This window comes from Palaemon carinicauda, chromosome 39 (assembly GCF_036898095.1).
Source record: "Palaemon carinicauda isolate YSFRI2023 chromosome 39, ASM3689809v2, whole genome shotgun sequence".
NCBI lineage: Eukaryota > Metazoa > Arthropoda > Malacostraca > Decapoda > Palaemonidae > Palaemon > Palaemon carinicauda.
This window is the reverse complement of record NC_090763.1, coordinates 22,567,528-22,590,027: the sequence shown is the minus strand read 5'-3', so window position 1 is coordinate 22,590,027 and position 22,500 is coordinate 22,567,528. Positions and strand designations below refer to the sequence as shown.

The window sequence follows — 22,500 nt, the reverse complement described above, 5'->3', positions numbered from 1 at the left end:
ATACTAGGCATGCAGTTAATTCTAATAGTCAGGCCTTCTCCATCATGAGGCTCAATACTGCACAGTACTCTAGAAGTTTTATTCAAGATGTGACCAAGTTTTGGAATGATCTTCCTAATCGGGTAGTTGAATTAGTAGAACTTCAAAAGTTCAAACTTGTAGCAAATGTTTTTATCTTGAACAGGCTGACATGTCTTTTTATAGTTTATATATGGGGTATCTGTTTTAGTGCTAATGTTTTTAAAATATTTAATTTTGATTGTTCATTACTACTTATTTCGTTTATTTTCTTTCCTCACTGGACTACATTTCCCTGTTGGAGCTCTTAGGTTTATAGCATCTTGCTTTTCCAACTAGTGTCGCATCATGAAACAGATTTCTCTATGATCCCATCAACTCTATGCGGGATTACCCCTTCAGTGGTTTCCCTTTTCAGTATTTTTTATTATGGTTGATATTGCTAGTGTTATGCAAACTCTTCCTGGCTGTGAAGGCTGCCCTTGTGGTACCTTCATGAGCTGGGTCGAGATCAACCAGCATCCTCTTTGCCCTAACTGTCGTGGTATGTGGTCTTCTTGTGAACCTCCTAGTGAGTTGTGTAAGGAGAGGCTACCCTACCTATGGGTGAAATATCATGCTCATCGTAAGAAATGAGCCTAGATGAATAGATCCTTTCCTGGTCTTCTTACTTGGAGACAAAGAAGCAGCCCCTTCCTATGACACAAGATAGTCTTGTCCCTGATCCTCCTTTACTAAGACCCTCTGTGGCTCCGGTAACCAAGGATGATGACCATGATTTTTTTGCATAACAGATTAGTGTTACCTCTCAAGGATACAGTTGGCAGACCCAGGTCAGTGGTAGAGGCTGTGGTTCAGTGCTCATAAGCATGGACCCAAGGCTTGCTGTCCAACTTAATCAAAATATGGAAGGGTAAGTTGTAATTCTTTTGTCTGTTTTGATCAGTGTTAGGGATCTTCATCTCATAACAACCTGCCTGGTACTTCATCACTTATGATTACGTTACAGGTTCTGTCCTTTGTCAAAATGGTCATATTTCGGGAGGGGGGGGCCCGTTAGATCTTTACAGCTACTTTCCAATTGTCAACCCTAGCAAGGGGTTTTCAGGATTCTCTTGTCCTGGAAGTTCCAGACTTTACCCCAGTGTCAACGAAAGCAGAGAACCAGGAGTCAGAGTGATCCTTTGTTTAGGATCGTGCGCTCATTTTTAAGTGTAATGAAGTTTGTGGTGATCGTGGCACTATCTTCTGGGAGGATTTCAGTCACTGACTGGCTATTTGATGCCCCTCAAGGGTCAATACCTTCAATGGAGTCACCATGGTCAGATATTACTTGGGCCATGGTTGAGTTGATGTTTAGATCTGCAGATTTGTGAATTCTCTCACTTCCAATAGGCCTAACAAGACCTTGCCTCACACATACTCAGGGCAGAGAAGGTTTTATGTACGAGTCTTGTGGGTCACTACTGCAGGTAGATCTGTCGGTGTTTTCACAGGTGCGGATTTCACCTTGGGGAGAGACGAAGCAGAAGAGACATCGTTTTTGCCATGGGGGTTGGTGGCCATGGAATGTTTTACCTTTGCCTCCCTCAAAGCCGCCTTGCGGCTTAACCAGTAGTCAGACCTTTCACATACAATACTTTGCTACGGTAACGGGAAATCAATCCCTGACTCATTGAAGTAGTACAAGAGAGTTTTGCTGTCTGGTGAAAAGGCAGTGACCTTTTTGGTTCACTAAACTGTAAACTAATGGTCCAACTGGGTTTTGAAGAGGAGAGATACCTGGGTATTCCAAAGCTTAAAACAATTTCCAGAGGGAGCATTGAATAACATGGAAACTTTTGGTTCTGGAGTCTCCGTCACTTTTCAAGGAGTCTCATGCAGTTGGCTTAGAAGAGAAGGGTGACTACTGTACCTGACTTGCAGATCCACTGCTCAGTCCCTTTATGGGCTACGGTTCTTTATGAGCATCTGCAGCCAAACCTTTTGTCAGGGCCCCGCCAGCAGGATCCATTGCGAAAAAGGTCGCCTGATCTTCTCAAGACCCTAATCAGGACCCCCCTCCGACTTCCACTCAGAAGGAGTCTATGCATGCACAGCCCTTTCAAAGTCCCCTACCTGGCCAGTTCAAGTAGGGAGGCAAAGAAAGGAAAGGTGGTAGAGGGGCTGCTGATGTTGGCATTTCCCCTCTCCTCCTGCCACAAGTAGGGATGTTTGTTATGCTAATGGGCAACTTGGTAGTGGCTAGAACCATGCCATGGGTAGTGAGTGGCTTTTGGGATGGGCACTTATGTATTTTCTGGACCATAGGTCCCCCTATCTCTCAGACTGATAGCATTTGCAAACAAACCTCCAACATCAATGGAAGTTCTAGTATAGTTGGCAGAGATTGAAGGGTGTGGAAGAAAAAAAATATGTTCGTGATGGATCTTTGGACTTTTACAATCAACTCTTCCAGGTTGAGAAGTCAACTGGGGCTGAAGATCAATCATTTCCCTCTCTCCCTTGAACTGTTTTGTACAGCAAACCAGGTTCTGGATGGAAACAATACGAACTGTACTGACTTCCGTCAGGGAAAGAGAATTTATGCTTGCAAAGAATCTGAAGAATGTGTTCTTTCAGGTACGCAATAATCAGTTCTTTCAAAAGTACCTTCACTATTTCCTAAACAGAGCGGTGTTTTGGACTGTGAACTGTTCCCTATGTGTTTAATTCTTGGGATAAATCTCCTCTCCTATTAAAGGACGAAGGTTAGTGTACACATAAAACAAATCCCAAATTTTTAAAGTACCTGTACTGTAATTTGTATTTTTCCTATCTGTGCAAACCTGTCTTTCATGTTTTACTTCCTGCCTCAACCACCTCACAACTAAGTGAAGGTCAAAGTGGCCACTCAGTATGCTGTAAAGGAGGCAGGGGTCCCAACCATCCGTCGGTAACTACCGGCACCTCGTTAAAATTTTAATAGAGTTTTAGCTATGCTGAGAACAACTATCTACCATGGCACTTCCCTCAATGTCTGGATGTAATAGACATAAAAAAGGGGGGGGAGTGGACTTTTCTTCTCATCATTTCTCTTGCCTGACGAGGGACTGCCAAATTTGGTAGGCACTGCTAGGGTGCCACAGTCCACCCTCCCCTATTTTCCACCACAACGACCATTCGTATGAAAACATAATCATATTAAATAAATCATGTTAGCAAAGTTAGGAAAAATACAAATTACTTTGAAAAGTGTTATTTTAAAGGACTCAAGTTTATACAGCTCAGAAAAGTACAAATTTCTTTAAAGATTTGTTTGGTTCTTTAGGCGAACCCTTTGTGAGTAGAAATGTAACTGGTTTATCAATCTAATTTATTATAATAATTTGAGATTGAAGAGAATTTTGTTTATTTATAGGGAATACTTGAAGTAAAAATGTTAATGATGATTTAGACACAAGTTCCTTTTTTCCCCAGGAGGATTTAACATCCAATTTTTACTTTTAACTTTTTTTTTACTCTCTTATTGGCAGTGTATGGTGAAGATCGGAAAAATGTAATCACGAAAGCGTTGTCGGTTAGTTGTGACAGTTCTTCGATGACTGTGGCTGTCCCGCGTCGAATATCCAGTCAAGTGGGAGATATATCCATGTCATTATCAGACCACTCTTGTCTTGGTGTTATGAATGAAACTCATATATACATCACAGAGCGGTTTGAGAAGTGCAAGTTTAAACAGATGATGTCTTCTTACCAGACAACTTATACAAATTATGTAAGTAATGTACTTTATTCATTTGCACATATGATATTTAGGCTCAATATCAGAAATATGACAATAATGAATTCTTTTTTTATGTGTAAGATAAAATTATATTGGTTATAAAGTATATGTAACTTTTATTGATATTATCATTAATTATACCTTTATGCATTCTTGTGGGAGACAATGTTTCTTCAAAGTCACTTATTTTGTTTTTAATTAAAAACAATTTTATGATTTTATTTAGAATAATTAATGTATTATTTTGTTACTAGGATACCCATACTGTACTATGAAAAATGGAAGCGTCAGTGGGTATTAACTCTAATTTGACCCTCAGGAGATGGAACACATTTATCAATAGCATACCCGCTACACTAAAATAAATGAGGTACCCAAAAAGACAAAAACAGCTGATGAAACGAGAAATAAGATTTTTTTTCTTAACCTCCAAGGTTTTTAAGTACTGTATTTGTGTAAATTTGGGCACAGTACTCACCCCTTGTATATAAGGTACTAGGATTTTTGGATGTCTCTTTTTAGTCCATTTGGGGAGACTCCATGTGTTCTTGGGTAGAGCAATTTGGTTTGAACATTTATTTTTATGAATTTGTCTAACTTATTCTTCTTGAACTTGTTTACCATGTTACTGCTCACTATATCCACTGAAAGTCTGTTCCATGTATTTGCTATTTTGTATATAAAGAAAATAACCCCATTGAGTGGGGATGTATAATTTCGCTTCCAGTTTGTATCCGTTACCTCTGGACTAATTTGTGCTAAGCGTGAATAGATTGTTGTAATCTATAGTTGTTATTCCTTTAAGAATTATGAATGCCTCTATTGACTGTTCTCTTAATTGTCAATTTTGTCGATCAAATAGGTTCAAATGTTCCATCCCCGTCTATATCCAAATTGACTTGGTGTTGGATCTAGTTTGGTGGCCTTAGCTTGTACTGCTTTCAGTCTATCTATATCCTTCTGAATACTTGGATCCCAGAATTGTACTCCGTTTACTAGATAGAGTCTTTCTAGTGAAGTGTACAGCTGTAGCACAGTGTCTTTTTCTGTATTTGAATTCTTATGTAACCTATTAGTTTTAATGCTTTCTTTTCAGCATTTATGCTCTTTGGTGTTCTTCAAATCTTTGCTAATAGTAATGCCGAGATCTTCCTCCTGGTCCCCACTTTTTATTTCATTACCCAGCAGTGAGTAATCTGTTTTTGGGTTACTATAACCTATGTGCATAACTTTGCATTTCTCACAGTTGAAAGCCATTTGACATTTTCCGAACCATTCGCCTAATTTAATTAGATCCTTTCTTAAGGCTTGTATGTCTTTTGAGTTTGCAGCATTTATGCCCAGTTTAGTATCGTTGGTAAATTTGGCTATTCTACTAGTCAATCCTAAGTCTGTCATTAATGTAAATTGGAAATGGTAATGGGCCAAGGATGGATCCTTGAGGTATTGCGCTTGTAATTGTTGCCCACTCTGAGGCTTCTCCATTTAATACAACTGTTTTCTGTTTGTCAGCCAATCTTCGATCCATTCAGCTGGCTGGTCAATAATGCCTAAGTGCTCTGATTTTATCCATTAATTTTTTATGAGGGACTTTGTCAAAAGTCTTTTGAAAGTCTAAGATATATGATGTATCTTGCCCTGATTTTGTCTTAAATGCTAAACTTTTGGAAAAAATCCATCAGATTTGTCACACAGTATCTCTTTTGTGTACAACCATGTAGGCTGTCTATCAGGATATTGTTTTTCTATATATGTTCTACTATTGAATCTACTATAATTGATTAAAAAATTTTGCCAGGCACTGAAGTTAGACACACAGGTCTGTAGTTGCTAGGTTCTTCTTTTGGTCCCTTCTCATAGATTGAGGGAACATTGCCTAGTTTTAATCCTTGTGGTGCCTTTCTTTCATTGGCTGTCTTTAGGAACATCTTGTAAAAGTGTGAAGTTATCTTATCTAGTTCTATAATCTCTCTTGAATTAATATCATTTAGACCTGGTGCTGCCTTAGACTTACAAAGTCCCTTTATTTTCTTCTTTACATCTTCCATTGTAGAGGTAATTCTGTTTAGTGGTTGTGGTAATTTATGAAGTTCAACTCCTTAATCTGTAGCTAATGTTGACACTTGGACGACACAGAATTTTTGCTGTGTGTTATGTTGTAAGCAATCATTGTATGAGATTCCTGAATGTCCTCTCTATATGAAAATTCTTATTTCTAAAATGTTATTCATTATATCATAACTTCAAATTTCTTATGATTAATTATGAAGCAATCGATAAATTAGTGGCTGATAAAGCAGATCATCTAGGAATTTTCAGTCAACAAGAGGAAGATGTGAAAGATTTTTTCATTCTGTGGCCAAAAAGGAGAGATCAGAGTCATTGTTGGTTTATTACAGAGTTGGAGCATGTATAGGTTATGCCTGATATATTTAAACAAGGGAAGCATACACATCCAGGCTGGGCCAAGGGGACATCTAAGATTTCAGTTAGATGCATTTTAAGATTCCAGTCGGAGCAAATTTTCTTTTGTCCATTAGAGAAAGTACAGTGCTCGGGGATGTTAAAAGCCTGAGAATGAAATGGTAACGTAATCAATTTTTTATATGAAACATGTTATGTATGTTTTAAGGATAAAGATTATCATGATGTCATAGATTTGGTGAATAGTCTTCTTTTTTTTCCAAACCTTAGGTTCATATTGGAATTGGTCCAACTATTAGTGATGACGAGGATTTTGACGGGTCTGGTTATGGTTCAAATGATGATGATTATCACATCGATGGGATTAAAGTTCAGTGTGATATCGGACCACGTGTTGTGTATCCTGAAGCTTCATCAACTCGAAGGGTAAGAACTCATTATATTGACAATATTTTGATAAAGTTATTGTTTTAAAAAACTCTTGATGCCATTTATGTTTTCAGAATGGCAAAGATATCAAATGATTGCAAGTTTGGTTATCAGTTACAAGTAAAACTGTGATCGCTGTTTTGCGGTTTGCTTCCTCAATATTAGAAGTATCTTTGCTATTTAGAGGATTTTTCTTTCTAGAGGGTTTCACAGTCCTTAACCTTGAACTTGAATTGATGATAAAATAAACATCAGAGCTTCTCTGTCATTGATCATTACCAGCAAGTACAATTTTTTTAATCTCTTGTATGTTAACCATCCACAGACAAATACAGAGCCAGCAGCAGGAGCCACCTACAAGATGGATGTATTCCGTGATCGAGAGCATCAAAATCCTGTTATTACATCAGACCTTCATACTTCGGTGAATATGAATCAGCGATTGTATGTCAGGACCATACTTGCCAGTGGTGAGTTTATTTCAAATTTGTCTTTTCTGGAATGCAAAGTGAATGAAATAATTATAATGGTAATTGTAATGAAATATGAATGAAATAGGAGTTTTCATCCTTGTAAATTACTTTTTACTCCGAGTGTGAAAGATCCTTCTAAATAACTTTCATTGATGCCAATAACAGACAATCTTGTAATTATGCAAGTTGTCGTCATCATCTGTAGTTATATTGACTTCCTCTTATGTGAGATTTTATATGAAATGATGTCTCTTCAAATTTAAGTCTGTAAAAACTCCATCAATACGTTTCATTTTATTTGAAAACTCAAAATGGTGCACAGTTATGTAAAGTAATAGAATCCTCTAGATGAAAAATGTTTTGAAAACTGCATAATAAGAGGTGTGTATTTAATTATTTTGTGGTTTCATTTTTTCTCTAGTGATGCCATGGACTAGTGCATATGACGCTAATCTACAAATAGTTTTAGAAGAATGCTGGCTCAGCAACAGCTCAACTTATACACGCCCTGACACTCCCCGTGATGTGTTGGTCAGGAAATCGTGTGCTCTTAATCCCTCTGTTGCCTTAGAGCAAAGGAATCAAGTTTCTGGCTTCAGTTTCAAGGTAAAGTATTTATCATTAAAGGAACGTTGTAGCAACTGGATTTATGATTAATACAGGAGTAAATATTTATTCTTCGAATTCCATAATCTGTTACTGTATAGTATGTACAAGCCTGCGCATGTAGGCATTAGGGGAATCTTTGGCAAATGGCAGGTTTTGTGTAAAATTAAAAGGATTACAAACTTTAAGGGATCTCTATATTTTATTATACAGTATTATCCTGTCTTCATGTAGGTGAATAATCAAAATGAACCAATGTTTAAATAAAAAGAATTTCTTAAGATTAAACATTATTTTGGTGAATTTTCTGATATTCATTACAGCTCCTCCTCTGGAAGGGAATGTCAGGATGCCTGAAAACCTTAAATCAATCAATCAATCTGGAAGGGATAGGATCACCCCTGAATTTAAAGTAAATACTTTCTTCACTTCTCAGTTCTCCCCACCCGTGTAATATGCTACCCTCTGTAGCACTCTCCAGTTGCGTGAGACTGCTGCTTTACCAAGGGTGTTTATTGGTTTAGCATGCCCACTCCTAGTTCAGAGAATTAATGCAACTAATTTTGAAGAGGAGATTTCTAGCTAGAGCACAGATTGAAAGGTTGTAGCTACATAAGAAAAGGGATATATCTAATAAATTGAGTCCGTTACATGACCCTTCTGGTCAGGCTGTTTCCTCCTAACCTCCTCTAGGTACAAATAATCAGTTTTTTTTTCTTTTAATTCTTTTTCCTTAAACAAGCCGAAGATAATGTTACCCGAGACTAGTTTCAAACACTTGTTTTCTTGGAAAGTGAAGGATAATTTAGAGGGTGTTGGAAAGATTGAAGTCAAGAGGGACAGCCTGTTTACGAGATGGACAAACTCCCTCCCCAAAGGTTAGGTTTGCACAGGGCCTACCTGGTTATCATTATACCCCAGTGTGATGGATGTGGTTTCTTCATTATAGTATTACTATTATTAGTAGTAGTAGTAGGTACACAACAACTCTAGTTGGAAAAGCAGGATGTTGTAAGCCCAAGGGCTTCAACTGGGAAAATAGCTCAGTGAGGAAAGGAAATAGAATAGTGTACCTTAGTGTACCCTCAAAACTAGAGAACTGTAACCCATGACAATGGAAGAGTATGGTATATAGTCTGACACTACACAAGATTTGAGAACTAAGGTGGGTGTTTGAAGCCTCCTTCTAGAAGATCTGCTTAACCATAGCTAAGAGTCTTCTTCTACCCTTACTAAGTGAAACGTAGCCACTGAACAATTAGAGTGTAGTAGTTAACCCCTTGGGTAAAGAAGAATGTTTTGGTTATCTTCCTGTTGTCAGGTGTATGAGGAAAGAGGAAAATTTATAAAGAATAGGCCAGATTATTCGGTGTATGTGTTGACAAAGGAAAAATGAGCCGTTATCAGAGAGGGATCCAATTTATTACTATCTGGTCAGTCAATGGACCCAATAACTCTAGCAGTAGTATCTCAATGAAATCAAATCTCATTGTTGTCAAAGGCCACATGACCAGAGAGGCCTCAACCTATCGACCAATCATTCGGTTATGCTTGTCTACAATAACCTTGCACATTCCAAAGAAATTGGATATACTTAAGGTATTTTCCATCCAGGTCAAGTAGGCGATAGAATCATGTGACAAAATGTGATTATACCGAAGAGTCAGGAGTTATATTCTGCAGGTGATAGTCCAAGGTCTCTACCGCCAGTAAGAAAACAATTCACATGTTATGGATAACTGCTTTTATCTTTGACCGGAACTGTGGATCTTTAGGGTTGTACAAGATAGCTACCAACTGTTGCTAATCTCCCTGCCTCTCTTGTCATCTCAGCTCATCATTATATAGTCATAAAAATTGTGTTGAAGAATCCTGAGCCTAAGGTTAGGCATTTGAAAAGTTGTTGGCAAAGAAGGAGCAGGGGAAGAAGTCTGAGCTTCCAGCCTGGTCTTTCACCATTGACTGTTCTTGGTACCCATGTGTGCAGGAGTTGGAAACTGATGCTGGATGTATTGAAAATGACAGTTCAGGATCTCTGTCTCCACTAAGAGAACAACTCGTCTGTTGTGGACAGCTGGTCTTATTTTTGACCGGATTTGTTGCTTAGAGTTGTACAAAATGGCTTGCAACTATCATTGATCTCCCTATTCTCTTGTCCTCTCTGCCATCATTATACAGTCATACGAAAACAGTGTTAAGTCCTGAGCTTTAGGCAGGAGTTTAAAATCTTGGTAGTTTGAGAAGGGGCAGGAGCAGAAGTCTGAACTTCAAACCTAGGGTTGACATTGGCAAAGGTAGAATGCCAAGAATTGCCTCGGTTATTACCAAACATTGTTTGTGTAATTGGGGGTCAGGAAGACTTTTAGTAGCAGAGGGAGACATACTTGGTTAAAGAATAGCATACAGTCTAGTTACTTTTGCCAAAATTGAAGATTTTGCAAATGGTATGTATTCACCCGTCGTCATTTGTTTGTGAGCCACTTTACACAAAAACTACTCTACTGATTTTGATCAAACATGGTAGTCATGTTGGATATGACCTAAGAATAAATCTGTAACATTTTGACTTTTGGGTAAAGTAAATCAAAGTACAAGTATGCAGCAGTACTTGGAAAATAATTACAATGTTAAGTAAATGACAAATATTATGTTTTAATTTTTGTTTGTGAACATTACGCAAAAACTACTGAACCAATTTCTATTAAACTTGGCGGACATGTGGGAATGACTCAAGGAAAAATCCATTAGATTTCAAAGAAAATACATCAAAGTACAAGAACACAGTGGATTTGAGAGCAAAATAAGACTGTTTGGCATTGCAAAGCTATGCTCTCTATTACTAAGTGCCCCTTTAGTTTCAATTGTAAATGGCTGGAACATGGACAAATTAAGTAGGTTATAGTTTCAATGTAGGGCTCCTAAGATTAAGTAGTTTACAAAAAAAGAAAATTGTGATGGCAAAAGCACTGTTTGAAATGCTTCCTGCAACCTAGTGTGATCTGGAATAGTTTTTCATATGGCCAAGGCTTCTTGGTTGTAACATGGTCACACTGCCCTCCTTTCCCTTAAGATGGTAAACAACAATAGATTTCGGGAAGATTCATTTAAATAAACATAAATTTTATAACATTATTTCAGTACCTTTCAAAGTTCATTTGCATCTCCCACAATCCTCCTCACCCAGTGGTAGAAAAATTTCTTTTGGGTTCATGATTCAATGCTATGTGAGATTAGATGATATGGAAATCTCAGCCATGTAATCTTCAGGCAGCCACTTGTCTAGGTGGCAGCCTCGTATGCCTGGGGAATGCTACATGGGGCAATGTACCGTACTGATAGGGTGACCTATAGAAATTTTTACTTAAGATCTAGAGGTCGAGGTTATCCTTTCTAGAGGAGGAACAGTAATGAACTTCGGGAAGTATAGAAATAATTAATGATAAATCTAAAATTTAATGTTCTGTGACACAATCTTCATCAAAAATGAAATATTGAAGATTTTAAAATAAATTCTTAGATTAGAAATTTGTCCAAATCTTAATATTTTCAGATTACCTAATTTTAAAATTTAGAATTGATTCATGTAAAGATATAAAATTAGTTTATTGATATTTTGAACTAACATTATGTGAATTAAAAATGTTAACTCTGGATATTTGTCTGCAAAAGCATATGCTGTATGAAAAAATATAAATTTATGTAATAACCTAGATAGAAGCAATATATAATTGTAAATTTAGTTGATATTAAATGGATTTTATAATTTTCTTTTTCTTTTACTGTAGGTTTTACCAGAATATGCGTACTTGGGCTCCTTTTATTTGCATTGCCAGTTGGGAATATGCTCTGGAGATCCTCTTCCTCGACCTGCTGTTAATAAGGTTAGTAAGTTTTAGGAAATAATTATGACAGCTCATGACACTTGTAAAAAAAGAAAAAAAAGGAGAATGCTAGCAAGTACCAAGAGTTTGCTTGACCAGTCCAATGTTTGCACTGTTGCTGTCTGTCTTCTGTAAACATTTTCAACTTGGCCCTGCACCTGGTCTCACTCGGATACAAATCTCATTTTTCTTGGATGACAGAGTTTTAGCAAATATTTCTGTGATATAAGTGTTGAACGATGTGACAATCACGTCATCGGAGCACCTAGTGGAGAATATTTGACACGAAATTCTATCGGATCACCAGTGTTAATTACCTCTATGTATGTAGGAGCATACTTTAATTATTCATATGTGATTGCAAATTCTCTAGTTACATGTGAGGTAAGGGTGATAAACATACTGTTTAGACAAAGCCATTATTTTATTTTCATATAGTATTTTTGTATTTAATTTCATTAAAGAATTTTTGTCTAGAACAACTACAACTATCAGAGTAGCAGTTATTGATATATATATATATATATATATATATATATATATATATATATATATATATATATATATATATATATATATATATATATATCAATAACTGCTACCCTGATAGTTGTAGTTGTTCTAGACAAAAATTCTTTAATGAAATTAAATATATGTATATATATATGTATATGTATATATATATATATATACATATAATTATATATACATTATTTATATATATACATATACATATATATACATATACATATATATACATATACATATACATACATATATATATATATATATATATATATATATATATATATATATATATATATATATATATATATACATACATATATATACATATACATATACATATACTGTACATATATATACATATATATATATATACATATACATATATATACATATACATATATATATATATACATATATATACATATACATATATATATATATATACAGTAGAACCTCGGTTTACGAATTTAATTCGTTCCTAATGCGAATTCTTAGACCGAAAAATTCGTATCGCGAAACGAATTTCCCCATAAGAATGTTATAAAATCGAAATAATTAGTTCAACCCATCTACAAAAACCAATTTTCACAAATTTTTCCTTACACATACAGTACTCTACTGTACTCTACACAAAATTATTAAAATATTGCAGTCATTTAATGATGAAAATATGGATATGCATGCACAGTAAACCTGAACTTTACCTTAGAGGAGTGTCGCTGCTGGCTTGATGGAGACGAGAGGAGGGGAAGGAGGAGGAGGGGGTTACTGCTTGGAGGGAGAATCTCCCTCCATGAGAACTTCAGGAACGTTGACTGGAGTTCTCTCGCGAGAATAGCGTTCACTATCACTGGTTTTGCGTTTGCGAGACTCTTGGTCGTCGTCTTTCACAGTTCTTTTCTCCCCCTTCACAAGATATTTTTCAATAGACACCTGCTTTTGTCTGTTCTTTAAAATTTTATAGAAGTGACCCACCCCATTATCGACTAATAAATTTATTGCACGGTCTGTTTCAGCCTTATTCGGGACATTTTCCTCAAGAAAACTTTTCACGTCTTCCCACTTCTTTAAAAAATCTTTTATCTCACTCGAAGACAGTGATTTTGCAGTGCCTCCCTCCTCCTCAGATGAGATTTCCTCTATTACCTCTCTTTGCTGCTGCTCGTGCAGGTCCTTCAGCTCCTCGGTGGTCAGCTGCTCCTTATGCTCCTGCAGGAGGTCGTCGATGTCATCCGTGTCCACCTCCAGCCCCATTGCCTTGCCCAAGGACACAATATCCTCGTCAACTGCTTCCTCCTGGTTGGGTTCGAACCCCTCAAAATCCCGTTCTGCAACGGCGTCGGGCCACAGTTTCTTCCAGGCGGAATTGAGGGTTCTCCTGGTGACTCCTTGCCAGGCTTTATCAATTAAAGTCAGGCAGTTGTAGATGGAGTAGTGATCCTAGCAAAACTCTCTGAGGGTAAGGTTGGTGCCCTCTGTTACTTCAAAGCAGCGCTGGAACATAGCTTTGGTATAAAGTTTTTTAAAATTTGAGATCACTTGCTGATCCATGGGCTGGAGTATTGGAGTGGTGTTGGGGGGTAGGAACTTCACCTTAATGAACTTATATTCCTCCGCTATGTCCTCTTCAATGGCTGGAGGATGGGCAGGAGCATTGTCCATTAACAGCAAGGCTTTGAGTGGGAGGTCCTTCTCCAGGAGGTATCTCTTGACTTCGGGACCAAAAACCTCGTTCATCCACTCAACGAAGAAGATCCTTGTCACCCAAGCCTTCGTATTAGAACGCCACATGACGTGCAACTTTTTCTTCTGCACATTGTTCTTCTTGAAGGCTCGTGGATTCTCCGAGTGATACACCAGGAGGGGTTTAATTTTGCAATCCCCACTGGCGTTGGAACAGAACAGCAGGGTTAGACGGTCTTTCATGGGCTTATGGCCAGGAAGGGCCTTTTCTTCTGCCGTGATATAGGTCCTCCTGGGCATTTTCTTCCAAAAGAGGCCTGTCTCATCGCAATTAAACACCTGTTGGGAAACGTAGTCCTCGGAGTCCACGAGACTTTTGAACTCTTTCACAAAAGACTCTGCTGCCTTCGTATCGGCGCTGGCCCCCTCGCCATGCCGAACAACACTATGGATACCCGTTCTCTTCTTGAATTTTTCAAACCAACCACGGCTTGCCTTAAAACTTTGTTTTTCTGCTGATGTGCCTGGCTCACTTCTCACCAAGTCCTCGTAAATGGTTCTTGCCTTCTCGCAAATCATGTTCTCATTTACTGAATCTCCTGCGAGCTGCTTTTCATTTAACCACACCATTAATAAATTTTCTACGTCATCAAGAATAGGTGGCCGTTGTTTTGACAACGACGATACACCTTTAGCTACTTTAGCGGCCTTTATTTCTTCTTTTTTCTTTAATATTGTGCATATCGTCGACTGCGAGCGATTGAAAAAACTAGCAATGTCTTTCACACGCATGCCTTGGTCATGCTTCTCGATGATCTCCTTCTTCATCTCGATCGTTATCATCAGCTTCTTCTTACTGCTTTCCTTCTTCGACATCTTAGGAGCCATTGTCTATCACAATAATACACAGTACAGTACTGTAATCACAAATGAATGAAAATAAAACAAATCACAAACCACGTGTAAAAATCACAAAGAAATCGTCCACGAATTCACTAAGTATGTATGCTATCGAGACGGCGGATACTGAGATAATGAACGAGTGAAGGGGGTAATAAAGGGGATTAGGGGGTGGTAGGTATGCGTGGGAGGAGTCACGTGACTCCATTGTGAGATGCTGTCGTTAAGTTATTTCCATGAAAAATGCGATCAGGAAGCGCGGCGTTAACACTTTTCCACAAAAAACGGCGCGTGGGAGGGAAATTTAAATTCGTTAACCGATACAATATTCGTTAACCGAGACGAATTTTTCAGAGAAAGTCACTTCGTTAACCGAAAAATTCGTAAGCGGAGTCGTTCGTAAACCGAGGTTCTACTGTATATATATATATATACATATATATACATATACATATATATATATATATATATATATATATATATATATATATATATATATATATATATATATATATATATTTGTACATATATATATACAGTATATATATATATATATATATATATATATATATATATATATATATGTATATATATATATATAATATATTTTTTTTTTTGGGGCTCAAGCCATGTCGTCCTGATGGAAGTTCCTAAAGGGTAGCTTCCTAGGGTATATATAACTACGGCGATATTCCCAGAGAATTTATCTTAAGGTACCCAGAATTCTAACTCCTGGAGTGAATATCCCTAATAAAAGAACCAGGGATATCGCGAAATATCAGAGGACGTATTCTTGACACACCACATGGCAATCTGCACCCCGAACAGAGTTAACACTTCGAAGGGGTCAATTGGCAAGAAAACGAAAACGAGAAAGAAAAAGGAGAGCCGCTCGCAAGGTATCTCTCCTCTCCCGTTTCGTAAGCGTGCATTGCGCCGCTCACGGCGGCATCTGTATTCCTTTTTGCGTAGCTCAACAACTCGGTGTTTTTTCCCTGTGTTTCTCGCAATTCTTGGATTTAATCAACTCATAATGCTTTTTCCAACTACTACTGCTTCTGATAAGTTGAGGATTATTTCTTTTATGTATAAGTGTAAGCTCTTGGTAATTTTAAAAGTGATTGATAGTGATATCGTTGTTACAAGAGCTGTTGCCTTCCGGAGGCGTCCTGGACGCTGTCGCTCGCTAGGTATGAGTTATTTAGTTAGCCAGAGCGACGTTCCCGGCTGTTTCGCTTTAATAATTTTAACTGTTTAGCGTTACATAGGATTTCTTTATATGATGCTTTTAGTGTTTTTGTTTTGGTGAAGGATTCGCCGATTCTGGCCTACGCTAGACCTTGTAGCCTAGTCGTTTGGCCCTAGTACTTTCCTGCATGATATTCAGATTTCCGAGTGTTTTAAAATTTTATTGAAGCTTTAGGCAGTTTTATACATTTAAGATTATGTTGATTTTCTTCCAAGATAGTATATGAGTGCGTTTCGGTGATTTAGGTAATCGATTCTCTTTGCGCCTAGGCTAGTTGTCTTTGGGGCCTTAGTATACTTTCTCGCACTCCCCGGTTGCTCTCTTCTCTTCGGAGAAGGTGTGCAATCCTTTTCCCTCTGTTTAAGCCTTGGGCTTAATCCTAGTGGGTTATCTGAATTGACTTTAGATACAACTATATTAGGGTGTTTCTGTTCCTTCCTGTTTCCAGTAAGTCTGGCTTCAGGGAGGGGGCAGGACATCAGAGTTCTTAGTCTGAGTCTGTTTATGTCTAGCTTGTGGTTGAGATTCCCTTGCTAGACTGACAACAGACATAGGAGGCTTAGCCTCCTTAGTTCACTTTCGAAGGTTTCTGTACGAGATGATTCCTTCTTCTTGTGATCTAGCAGACTAGTCCAGTGTTGCTGTTCTCGGTGTGGAGGATAAGATCCTTTTTTCTGTGAATAGCAACGCCTTCCTTGCTTTGGTTCCGTGGGAGTTGGCAAGTATTGCTGGCCTCCCTCCTCGGATCTCCCCTAGGCTAAGATGAGTTTTCTTGGCTGTGGGTGATTCATTACTAGAGCAAGGTTGGCAGGACCCTCTTCTCCCTTTCCCCCCTCTTTCCTTTGTAATGGCCTAGCCATTGCATTCCTGTCCGTCATTCTACATCTGTACCTAGCATAGGTTAGGATGTGGGGTTGACTCAGTCCCTTGCCGGCCGGCAAGGGTCTTCTGCTTTGAGTGCTGCCCGGACCTCCCTTGGTCTCTCATCCATGTTTGTCTGTAGAGCCAGATGGCATTGGTCAGGAAGCCTGAAGTTATATTCTCCCCTTCCTTATGTGCACTCTTTCGGGTTGCCGGGTTATGAGGTAGTACAGTCTCTTATCCTGGCATCCATTCTGTTTTCTTCTAGTGTTGTACCCTAGCCGGCTGCCGGGCAGTCGGAGTTCTCTGGTTCTTTTGCTGCCGGTCGGCATTGGTTGTATGCCTTTGCCAGCCGGCTATATATCACACCATTGTCTGCTGGTCGCTACGAGTGGTGGCCGGCAGCCGGGTGCTATCTTGTGTAGTTGCCGGCTGGCAAACATGCATTTGAACCAGCGTTCTGCCACCTTATAGCTCTTAAGTAGTATACTTTAGATTCACTAGTTAAGATGTGTGCCGGCCGGCACATTACCTTCTAAACTGTAGCCGTATTTTTCAGTATAGTATATACTGTAGGGAGAAAACTATAGTATAGTATTTGTTACAACACTGAGTTTTTCTAACACTTTTGTGTTATTTTGCACAGCCCCTTGGGTGTAACCTTACAGATAAAGAAAGTGAGTTTTTTCTTGTCTACTATCCGGCATTTTAAAATCATCTTTTGGGTGTGAGCTACACCTGTTTCCTCTGGAAATTATTCATTGGTTGCTCTAGGATAGATTAACCATAATTATCTGGAAGATTGCAGCAATTGACTGTGCGGGAAGCACAAGTGTGTCTCTTTCCTTTCTGGTTTAGTTATGCTAAGCTATGTATATCCAGTGATACGTACAGTAGTTCACTTGATACTCATGGAATTTTCTTCTCTTTACAGGAGGACCATCCGAAGTGTGGAAGCGTTTTCTGCAACGTCCGCAGCAAGAACTTCTGCAGACATGATTTGTGTAGGAGGCACGCAGCATGCGCAGTCTCCAAAGGTGATCTCCGTTATTGGGACCCGCAGGTATGTACCGTGTGCACAAACCTGATTGCTGAGGCTTTTGATTCCCCTAAAACGGCGGAGTCAAGGGACGCAGCAAGGGAGAAGCTTCGTACCTGGGTAAGGGGTTTTCAGAAGAACACTTCTGGGCCCTATCTTCCAAGTGAGAAGATGAGGGCTTACCTTTTCCCCAGGGCGTCAGCTGAGGCAGTGATTCCCCAGCCTCAAGTGGAGATACCAGTGGTTCAGATCCCTGTGGATGCTGAAGTCGCGGACGCCCTGCAGGACATCCAATTGCACGACAGGATGTCGGAGGTGTCCGAGCGTCTGGAAGATGACCTTCTGGCAGAAGACCAGGATGAAGAGCAGGCTCCAGACAATGAAGAGGAAGAGGTCGACGAGGTGTCGGCTACTCTGGTTCAGGCCCCTGAACCTATTCCCTCAACATCGTCCTCTCTCCCAGAAGAGCTGGGAAAGACCCTTTCCTCCATTGTTGGAATGATCCAACAGATGCAGAGGGAGAATAATGAGAAGGCGGCTGCAATGGAGCTGGAGATGCGGAGACTTGCAGCATCACGTGGGCCCCAGAAGAAGCTCAGCGTGAAAGACCTTCCCTTGTGCTCAGATGCTAATCCTTGGAAGTATGCTGAGCACATGCCTATGACGACGGGAAAAATCGTCATTTCGGAGAAGTTGGGCTCAGTCCCCCTTGAGGAGGTGGAATTCTGGCCCAGCAAGGGGTCGTATCCGGACTGTTATGTCCGTCTGAGGAAGGAACCAGCCTCAAAGGAAGAAACAGAGCCGAAGGAGGTCATAGTTCTGGACCACGCTAAGACTCAAGCTTTACTGTCAAGCTCGATGAAAGAGAGGGGCTTCACAAACTCAAAGGTACCTGCTTTGAGTAAGAAGCACCCTTCCTTTGTGTCCTCTCCTTCTAGAGCCTTCCCCTTTATGCAGAAAGGGTTTACGGCTGTGCTGAAAGCAGTCGAGGCAGGTAAGCCATGCCCCTCCTTGGAGGAGTGTAAACCTTTGTCTTTGGCCCTACCCATGGACCACAAGGACTGGAAGGACGTCCATCTTACCTTCTCAGTCGGGAAGTTGGAGGCTGATATTGCCGGACGTCAGTTCGGTGAGAACCTCCCCAAGCTGTCTGACTTTCTTTAGCGAAGGGAGCTTGAGACAAAAGAAAGACTGGCTGCCTCAATGTCTTATCAAACGACTCTTTGAGACAATGGCAAGTGACCCCAAGGTTCATGAGATGTTCATGGTAGTGGCTAAGACACACCTAGTCACAGTGACGAAGGACCTTTACAGCTTCGTCAAAGCTAGGAGGGCTTGTAGGGAGTTCGTGTTCGCCTCGGCTGCGGTGAGGCACGAGCCAAGGAAGCTAATCTCCTCCAACATTTTGGGCAAAGACCTCTTCCCTAGTGAAGCGGTCAAGGAGGTTGTAGATAAGGCCGCCACGGAGAATAGGAACCTTCTCCAGAAGTGGGGCCTATCTCTCAAGAGAAAGTCTTCCCCGGATGAGGGTCCCCAACCAAAGAGGAAGACTAAGAAGACTAGGCTACCCTCTCGGCCAGCCAAGCCATTCAGACAACAGCAGCAACAGCAATTGCCTATGCCTACAGTGCCCCAGATGGTGGCACAAACCCCGACCACGTACCAGTGGGTACCCCAAGCCGTGTCGACGCAGTCTCCGGCATTTAACCCAGCGTTCAAAGGGCAGTCAACTACCTTTCGAGTGAAGCCTAGAGGAGCAGCCAGAGGCTCGTCTAGACGCCCCTCAAGGGGGAGAGGATTCAGGGGTGGTCGCGGTCAGGGCAACAGCAGTCAAAGCGAGATGATACCGGTAGGAGGGAGACTTCAGAATTTTCGGGATCGGTGGACCTTCGATCCCTGGGCCCACAGCCTACTCAAGTATGGACTGGGTTGGAGCTGGTACAGCACTCCACCCCCATGCCCTCGATTTTTCCAACACTCCACCCCCGTTCTGGAGGAGTACATTCAAGAACTGTTGGAGAAAAAAGTGATCTGAAGGGTAAAGTCCATCAAATTCCAAGGAAGGCTGTTTTGTGTTCCCAAGAAGGACTCAGAAAAACTCAGAGTCATTCTGGACTTGTCGCCACTCAACAAGTTCATAGTGAACTGCAAGTTCAAGATGCTAACACTGCAACACAAGGACCTTACTGCCCAAGAGGGCATTTACCGTCTCCATAGATTTGTCAGACGCCTATTGGCACGTTCCAATCAATCGCCATCTCTCCCCCTACCTAGGGTTCAAGCTACATCGAAGACTCTACGCCTTCAGAGCCGTGCCATTCGGGCTAAACATAGCCCCAAGGATCTTCACGAAGCTTGCGAGCGTAGCTCTCAAACAATTACGCCTAAAGGGAATCCAGGTGGTAGCCTACCTGGATGACTGGCTGGTGTGGGCAGCATCCAAGAATGAATGTTTGCAAGCTTCCCTACAGGTGATCCAGTTCCTAGAGTATCTAGGCTTCAAGATCAACAGAAAAAAGTCTCGACTTTCTCCATCTCAAAAGTTCCAGTGGTTGGGAATCCACTGGGACCTAGTGTCACACCGATTCTCCATCCCGGCGAAGAAGAGGAAGGAGATAGCTGGTTCTGTCAAGAGACTTCTGGATTCCGAAAGAATATCAAGACGCGAACAGGAGAGAGTGCTGGGTTCTCTCCAGTTTGCTTCAGTAACAGACCCGGTGCTAAGAGCACAGCTAAAGGATGCAACCGGAGTTTGGAGAAGTTATGCATCAAACGCGCGAAGAGATCTGATAAGACCAGTTCCGCTTCGTCTACGTACGCTTCTCAGGCCTTGGTCCCAAGTCAGGCAACTAAAGAAGTCGGTACTTCTTCAGCCACCTCCCCCCTCGTTGACTATTCACACAGACGCCTCGAAGGAGGGGTGGGGAGGTCATTCTCATCGGAAGAAGGCCCAAGGGACTTGGTCCAATCTATTCAAGACATTTCACATAAACTTTCTGGAAGCTATGGCAGTACTCCTTACCTTGAAGAAAGTCTCCCCGCGTCGCTCGATCCACATAAGGTTGGTGCTGGACAGCGAGGTGATTGTGAGATGCTTGAATCGACAAGGATCGAGGTCACCACCACTCAACCAGCTGATGTTGGCCATCTTTCGACTGGCGGAAAAGAAGAAGTGGTACCTGTCGGCAGTTCACCTTCAAGGAGTCCGCAATGTGACAGCGGACGCTCTATCCAGGTTCACACCGATAGAGTCGGAATGGTCCCTAGACGCAGGATCATTCTCCTTCATCTTGAGTCAAGTCCCAGACCTGCAGATAGACCTCTTTGCGACGAAAGACAACAAGAAGTTACCCCTTTACGTGTCCCCGTACGAGGACCCCTTGGCGGAAGCAGTGGACGCGATGTCCCTCGACTGGAACAGATGGTCCAGGATTTACCTGTTCCCTCCTCACAACCTTCTGTTGAGGGTCCTCAACAAACTGAGATCTTTCAAGGGAGTAGCGGCAATAGTGGCTCACAAGTGGCCGAACAGCGTGTGGTTCCCTCTGGCATTGGAACTACGGCTGAAGTGTCTACCATTACCAGATCCAGTTCTGACCCAGCGAGTCCAGAAGTCGACTGTCTGTGCTTCATCACAGAAAACCCGGACCCTGCAGCTCATGATTTTCTCTCCCTAGCGGTGAGAAAACGTTTCGGGATTTCGAAAGACAGTATAGACTTCCTAGAGGAATATAAGTGCAAATCTACTAGAAGGCAATATGAGTCATCTTGGAGGAAATGGGTGGCCTTTGTCAAGGCGAAGAATCCGCAAAAGATCTCGACGGACTTCTGCTTATCTTTCTTCATCCACCTCCATGGTCAAGGGTTAGCAGCTAACACAATTTCAACGTGTAAATCTGCTTTGACAAGACCCATTTTATATGCCTTCCAGGTCGACCTCGCTAACGAGATTTTTAATAAAATTCCGAAAGCCTGTGCTAGGCTCAGACCTTCAGCACCTCCAAAGCCCATTTCATGGTCTTTAGATAAAGTTCTTCATTTCGCTTCACTGTTGAACAATGAGGAGTGTGCGTTAAAGGATTTGACCCAAAAAGTTATTTTCCTATTTGCACTCGCGTCGGGGGCCAGGGTTAGTGAAATTGTAGCCCTCTCGAGAGAGGAGGGTCGTGTTCAGTTCTTGGATGGGGGAGAACTGAACCTGTTTCCGGATCCTACGTTTCTCGCCAAGAACGAGTTACCCACTAACAGGTGGGGTCCCTGGAGAATCTGCCCTCTGAAAGAAGATGCATCTCTATGTCCAGTGGAATGCCTAAAGGTCTATCTTCATAGAACTTCAGACTTCAGGGGTGGTCAACTATTCAGGGGAGAAACATCAGGCTCAAATTTATCACTGAAACAACTTAGGGCGAAAATCACATACAGGTATTTCATTCGCAGAGCGGATCCAGACAGTACACCCACAGGTCACGATCCGAGGAAAGTTGCCTCATCCTTAAATTTCTTTAATTGTATGGATTTTGAACATCTTCGTTCATACACTGGCTGGAAGTCTTCCAGAGTATTCTTTCGTCACTATGCGAAGCAAGTGGAGCAACTAAAGAGGTCTGTGGTAGCAGTGGGTTGTGTCGTTAACCCTGCTGTTT

At 40.8% G+C, this 22,500-nt stretch overlaps 1 protein-coding gene across 1 annotated transcript in view; it reads left to right on the top strand.

Annotated features, from left to right (window-relative positions):
• Positions 1-22,500, top strand: part of LOC137631073 (transforming growth factor beta receptor type 3-like) — a 397,216-nt gene that overhangs the window by 356,471 nt on the left and 18,245 nt on the right. Inside the window, 5 exon segments of the mRNA XM_068362679.1 lie at positions 3,534-3,775; positions 6,479-6,634; positions 6,963-7,107; positions 7,532-7,716; positions 11,502-11,597. Coding sequence (XP_068218780.1) covers positions 3,534-3,775; positions 6,479-6,634; positions 6,963-7,107; positions 7,532-7,716; positions 11,502-11,597 — 824 coding nt within the window.